At 39.6% G+C, this 6,870-nt stretch overlaps 1 protein-coding gene across 3 annotated transcripts in view; it reads left to right on the top strand.

Annotated features, from left to right (window-relative positions):
* Positions 1–23: 23 nt before the first annotated feature.
* The window catches only part of SASS6 (SAS-6 centriolar assembly protein), a 30,985-nt gene continuing 24,138 nt past the window's right edge, over positions 24–6,870 (top strand). For 2 of the 3 annotated variants that reach the window (XM_072644104.1, XM_072644106.1), the window contains exons 1-4: positions 24–270; positions 4,111–4,171; positions 6,220–6,299; positions 6,680–6,784. In XM_072644104.1, the coding sequence (XP_072500205.1) occupies positions 206–270; positions 4,111–4,171; positions 6,220–6,299; positions 6,680–6,784 (311 nt within the window). In that variant the 5' untranslated portion in view covers positions 24–205. Of the gene's footprint in view, positions 379–4,110; positions 4,172–6,219; positions 6,300–6,679; positions 6,785–6,870 lie in introns of all 3 variants that reach the window. The other variant, XM_072644105.1, reaches the window with a different exon arrangement.

Genomic DNA, 6,870 nt, shown 5'->3' with positions numbered 1-6,870 from the left:
CCACCGGAAGGAGGCTACGGTGCCCTACGAGCGCCAAAAGCAGCGGCCGCTTTCTTCTTCTTCCCCGCCCTTTTCCCGCCCCCCTCCGCGGGAGCCCAGCGCCAAACTCAAACAGCGCCGGGCGAGTTTGGGGCCTCTCGGCGGCGGCGGCGGCGGCTACGCGGGCCTGGGCCGGGCCGTTCTGTGGCTGGACGGGCGGTCCACCATGAGCCAGGTTCTGTTTCGGCAGCTGGTCCCGCTGCAGGTGAAATGCAAGGACTGTGAGGAGAGGTGAGGGGATATTCTTGTCTCTCCCCCGGCCCGAGGAGGCCGAAGCCGTTGGGGGCCGGCGCTTAGGTGCAAGATGGCGGCCGGGAGGGCGTGCCTCATCACCGAGAGGTTCGTCGGAAGAGGGGGAGACAGACGGCCGTCGAGGGGTTGATACCGCGTTCCGCTCTAGGGAGTAGCTAAAAAAAAAAAGAAAAAATTACGAGCAACTAAGGATGACTAAATAACGTACAAAGCGCTTTAAAGTGGGCGGAGCGCCGTCACCTCCTTTGGCCCCCCAGCTTCTCGGAGAGGCAGGCGGGCTCTGCCTTATGGACTCCTCCTTGCCGTTGTACCGCGGAGGAGGAGGAGCCCCCGACGGGGCAGGCTGACTTGCCCTGGGGGGAGGGGGTTCTTTAAGGAAGTGTCGGCGGCGGGATTTGAACCCAGAGCCTGCGGGGCCACCCTGTAGTCTCCTCAGACTAAGGGGGTAATGCATGGGTCCGAGTCGGTTGGCAGCCAGTAAGGGCGGCAGCTCCTCTCTCTGCTTTTGTTTGTTTTCTTTTTAATGCCATCTAGTGCCTCCTTCGGTTGCTTTTTACTGTGGTTGATCAACAAAGTTGTAACTGAAAGACAAACAGGAGAGAGACTGGCGTGCTAGGAATCTCGGGGGGGGGGGATGTATATTTTTTAAAAAATGTGTCCAAGAGTATGTTAAATATACAGAATTAGGTCTAGGTAGAGTGTAAACTTCTACACAGACCGTCCTAAATTCTCTGAGATCGATTTGTTTTTTAAATCTTTGTATCCTCGGCATTTAACACAGGCTGCACTGTATGCCAGGCTTGTGGGTGGATGGATGGATGATGGATGGATGGATGGATGGATGATGGATGGATGGATGATGGATGGATGATGGATGGATGATGGATGGATGGATGGATGGATGATGGATGGATGGATGATGGATGGATGATGGATGGATGATGGATGGATGGATGGATGGATGGATGGGATCACTTGCCCATCAGGATCTTCACGTCAAGGGGAGCTAAGAGATAACAGTTTTAGTCCCAAAATGATGCAGTTCTCTCCCTTACCAAGGACAGCAAGGTAAAGCGTAAAGCACACCTGTTCTGTCTTCAGGAGAGACCCGTGTTTGAATCTCAGCTCCGACACAACCTGCGTCCTCCTGGACAAGTCACTTTTCCTCTTTGATTCATCTGTAAAAATGGAGAGGATACTGGCCCCTCCTGTGTCTGTGAAAGCTAATGCTTTGAAAAAATCTGGAAACTAGATGGAAGTTGACATTACTGCTATCATGTTCACCAACTGATGGTTAACAAGATAGTGCCAAAAGATGAGCCAACTTTTAAGATACAGTATAAATGAAGGTATTTTTTAATGGAGTCTTGAATAGGGATTGAAAAAGAACTTGTAATTGTATCCTTCTGGGTTAGAAAAACCCTGTACATTTGAGGTGAGGCTGTTGGTCAAGTCAAAATAAAATCCTTGGGTATTCCAATAAAGTGATGCTTGTATGCCTACCAAAAGGAGTGAATGCCAGGCACATGACAGTGTGATTGCCACTTGCAGGAAAATGTGACACTACTGTCATCAGTGCCTATGCTCCCAGCCTGATGGATCCTGATGAGGTGAAGGAAACATTTTATGAAGATCTGGAGACCCTTATCATCTGTTGGGGGAGATAGTATACAAAAGACTGTCTACATACAAAATATAGACAGTACAAATGTATGATAATCTCAGAGGGAGGGCACTAACCTTGGCTGGAACTTAGAAAGGTCCTCTATAAACAGCAGGATTTGAGCTGAATCTTGGAGGAAGCAAGTAGGTGGAAATGAGGAGGAAGAGTATTCCAGGCATGTAAGTCAAAAAGGCACAGAATATAATATGATATATATGATACATAATATATAAATTATATATAATAAAAATATATAAATATTATGCATTATATAACATGATGTTCCAGGAAGAGCAAAGGGAAGGTTTTGCCTGGACCTCTCTCGTCTTCATTTGTGTCTTTTGGCTTCAGTGGCTTAGAGTCTCAGCTAAAGTCCTACCTTCTTCCCCCTGAGATTCTCTCTAGTTTATTATGTATATGTCTTATTTGTACATAGTGAGAGTTTTTTGCACATTGTCTCCTCTATTACATTGTGAGCTTCTTGATAAGAGAGACTTATTATTTTTCTTTGTGTCTTCAGTTCTCAGTACAATTGCTGGCACATAATAGGCAATTTTATACATGAAAATATAATGCGTGAATAAACTGAGATAGAGCAGATAAACAACTTGCCCAAGATTAGGTTTCATGTTACGGATCCAAAATTAGAGCTTCAATCCTGATGGCCTAATGTGCTTTATTTTACACATAAATTATATTGTAAATTGGATTATAAATCAGATTTTATTGGAATCTCCTAAGCAGTACTTACTCATTTAGAACATTGTTTTTATTTATTTTTAAAATTTTATTTTTCAGTTCCAAAGTGTCTCTTTCCTACCCCTCTGCTACCTATTGTGAAAGCAAGAAATATGATATACGTTATACGTATGAAGTCATGCAGAATGTTTTTTCCATATTAACCGTGTTGCCAAAAAAGCAAGAAAAATAAAATGAAAAAATGCACTTAAATCTGCATTCAGTTCATCAGAAAAAACCATTGTTTTAAACATCCTTATAGAAAAAAATTGTTGTATTAAATTCTTAGCTTTGTTGTGATGTTTATTTTTCAACTCCTTGTTTTTATATGATAATCTTATTTAGCTGTTTTCTCAATTCATTTCATCTTTATGATATGCCACTAGTACATGCATTAGGTAGCATTTACACCCCTCTTTTAAGATTTGTAAAATACATTTGCATTATTTCATTTCATTTTATCCTCATAACAACCTTGTGAGGTATTTGCAATGATTCCCATTTTATAAATGGGGAAACTGAGGCACTCTGCAAATGTGTCTTGCCTAGAATCATACAGTTAGTAAATATCTAGCAAGATTCATCCATCAGGGTGTGCCTTTGTCATCTATGCTATATGAGCAAAACAGAATTGAAGTAGCTTAAAAGAAATGCTAGGTGAACAAATTTAGAGAACCCACCCCAAATGTTCACGTAGACTATTTGTGCCTGGCCTGTGGTAAGCATTCCGAGTTCATATTGGTTTGATCAGCCATGGTCAGATATGCTGTAACTTAACATAGTGATGTCATTTTGGGTCTCTTTGAGAAAGAAGGACAACTACTAACCAAACCTAGTGGGATTCAAACCGGGTCTTCCTGACTACAACACTCTGTGCACTAAACTACATTGAATCTTCAGAAAATACACAGAAAATAGATGCCTTCGGGTTACCTGTGTTTATACCTGTGCTATTATATGTTTATGTGCATACATGTATATGATACATTTGTGTACATTTGTGCAATATGTTTATTATCTAAAGCATACAGGGGAAGCCTGTGGGTTAGAGGTACTTCATACAGGTCAGCTAATACTTTATACCTACTCAGAGAAAGTTCCCAGGAACAAGAAGGCTGAATTTTAATTGGCATATTTTGCTGCTCATGGAGAGCCATGTGGGCAATCAGCCTTACAATATTTCATTTCTGATTTTCTTGGAATGGAGATGAGTTAGGGAAGGTATGTAGATAAGGATACTGAGGCCTAGAGAGGTTAAACAATTTCCTCAGCTCACCCAGGCAATGCCAAAACTCAAATTCTGTCTCCTTTGTTGTTTTCCCTTTCTAGATAGCCTGTTAGAAATTTCTGCTTAGTGCAAATGTCAGCATTTAATCATGTTGAGTGTTTTTAACAGTTGTGCATCTGTTTTTAAACAGAAGAGTAAACGTTAGAGTGAGCATTGAACTCCAAGCAGTTTCTAATCCAGTTCATCGAAAGGTTGGTATTTCTCAATCATAATTTAATAACATAGATTAGACAGCTAACTCATTCATTTCTTATGTATATTGAACTCTTTGCAACCATGCTGGTTTTTTTTATATTTTGGCCTTTTTACGTTTGTTGGAAATCTGAGGTTGTAGAAACTACTTAGGACTCGGGTGGGGAGCCTGCGGTATAGCTGTATACCTAGAAAAGTGTCATGAGGTTAGAACAAAGACTAGTCTAGGTTATAGGCCTTTATCTGATGTTTTTATGCTTCCTGCCTCCACCTTTATTCATAAGTAACTACATGCAACATAAACAATTACTATTAAGGATACTAAGGACAAAGCACCTCTCTTCATAACTCATTCCCTAGTATTATAACCCCAGGACTACATACATACAAGGTCATCAGAACCTTTCAGCAGTAGTATTTCATAGCATTTTGGTCTAGCCTGAGAGAGGACTTAAGTAATGACTTAGACACCAGGTATTCTGAGGAATAGTAAAGTTCATTTTTTCACTTCCTTTTTTTAACTCTTCTGTACTCATTTCTGGGTACCTAAAAGCCACATTAGATGTACTTAATTGTCATGACTGAATTTTTTTTCCAAAACTTGCTCTGCACATCTTTCTCAATCTCTGCTCTAACCTTGTCTCTTTACTTTCTTCCCTTTTACTAACATTCATTTCTGACTTTCCCAACTATACCTACTCTGCTGTGAAGACTGATTAATGGTCAGTCCTCCAGCGCTATGATTCTGAACCACCTACAAAACAAACTTGAATCTCATTGTAAGAGACCATTGACTTGGGAATAGAGACAGACAGATGGGTCTCAGGTGCCATTTCACCTGCCACCTGGAGCTAAACAGAATTGGTTCATGTGCAACCCTGACAACCTGATATCTTATACCCTTGTTAGAGAAGAGGGTTCCTTCCCCTGCCCTTCCTTTTCTGAGGGAAATAAGTTGTCAGTCCTCTTGATTTCTTTGCTTAAAAGAGGGCTGACAAAATCGTGAGTTTAGAAACTTAACCTTGGGCAAGAAACCTAACCTCTAGTCCTCAGTTTCCTTATCTCTAAAATGAGGAAGTTGTACAGCATGGGCTCAAAAATCTGCTATTGCTCCAAATCCTAAATAATTCCTTTTAAGTTAGAATTAGCCAAGTATGATGTAGTTAGGAATAAAACATAAAGATGTGACATCTTGCCACTAAGCTGTATCTCTGTATTCCTGAACCTCTCCTAGAATTCTTTCAGCCCTATGTGGTTATCAGAGTAGATTGGCCATCCTACTTAAGGCTGCAGTAAAGATTAAGTGGGGAAAAAAAAAGAATTATTGATAGCCTTGAATAACATAAATGAGAAAGTAGACCGAAAGTGATAGTTGTGATGCCTGATGTTGTAGACGTATTAAAAGAGTTTTTGAGTCCCTTTCATTAGCTTTATGTGAAGGCTTTCATATTCCTGAAATAAGAAGCAAAAGAGAGAAAAAGGGAACTTATTACACCCACAGCTTTAGTCAGTGCTTCTCAAGTGATATAACTTATATTTGTGGAAGGATCCCAACCTGCCCTGCCCTTGTGGTTATCTTTTGGCATATGCATCTTCTGTCTCAATTAGCCCATTGTAAACATTCCAAATGTAACCTTGCATGGTAAATCTCACAATCCTAGCTTTGAAAAGAAATTCCTTTAAGTTTATATCTGTAAAATTTTGTTTCCTCTTCCCCTGGATAACATATGTGAGATTCTGTCTCCCTTGTGAAAGCTGTAAACAAAAATGATTTCTCTGGCTCTGATGTAGTTGAAAACTATATAAGCTTTGTTGGAACTCTTGCAGTGTTATTTTTCTAAGCTCTCAACCTATGCCTGAGCCATAATAAAGACATAGGTTTTAACCTCTAGGTTTCTACATCTGTTATTTGTCATTCAGCAATAATTATCACGAGAACTCAGTGACAATATTTTTCCCATATCAGATGATTTTACTTCTAAGAGACAGATAAATAATTTGTAACATCTTTGTGCACTTAAATACTTAAAACAAATATTTCTTTTAGGATTTAGTCATTCAGTTGACTGATGATGCTGATCCATTTTTTCTGTATAATCTTGTTATATCTGAGGAAGATTTTCAGAGGTAAGTTGATGATTTAAGAGTTTTCTGTGCTTTATCTAATTAAATTTGAATATTTTGCTGTAATTTCTTAATGTTTTATGGGTACATTGATAGCCTTTTTGAAACTTTGAATAAATTGGAATTTTCTGTGTAATTTGGGGAAATTGTGGTGTTTATAAACTAATTCTATTCAGAATATTTGCAAGTTTGTGGAAATATGTATTCTTAGAGCATATCAGTATTCTGCTAAAAATAGAAAAGCTGCAGTTAGAGTCAAGTTGATCCTGAGGACATTGAATACTATTGCTTAACATTGCTATTTACTAAAAGAAAATGTTAAAATTACAATACCCAAATTTTAAAATTTGCCTTTTCTTATCTCTGATTTCACATATATGTAGTTTGAAACTGCAGCAAGGTCTTCTGGTAGACTTTTCAGCTTTTCCACAAAAATTTATAGATCTGTTACAGCAGTGTACACAGGAACAAGGCAAAGAAATTCCACGGTAAGTCTCATGGGGACACTGTGTTACTGAACAATCTTAGACTAAATTTTCTTTTGAAAGACGTTTCATCTAGCCAGTTTTTCTCC

Source organism: Notamacropus eugenii, chromosome 2 (assembly GCF_028372415.1).
Source record: "Notamacropus eugenii isolate mMacEug1 chromosome 2, mMacEug1.pri_v2, whole genome shotgun sequence".
Classification (NCBI taxonomy): Eukaryota; Metazoa; Chordata; class Mammalia; order Diprotodontia; family Macropodidae; genus Notamacropus; species Notamacropus eugenii.
Note: the sequence above shows the minus strand (reverse complement) of the source record. Positions and strands in the feature narration are given on the sequence as shown.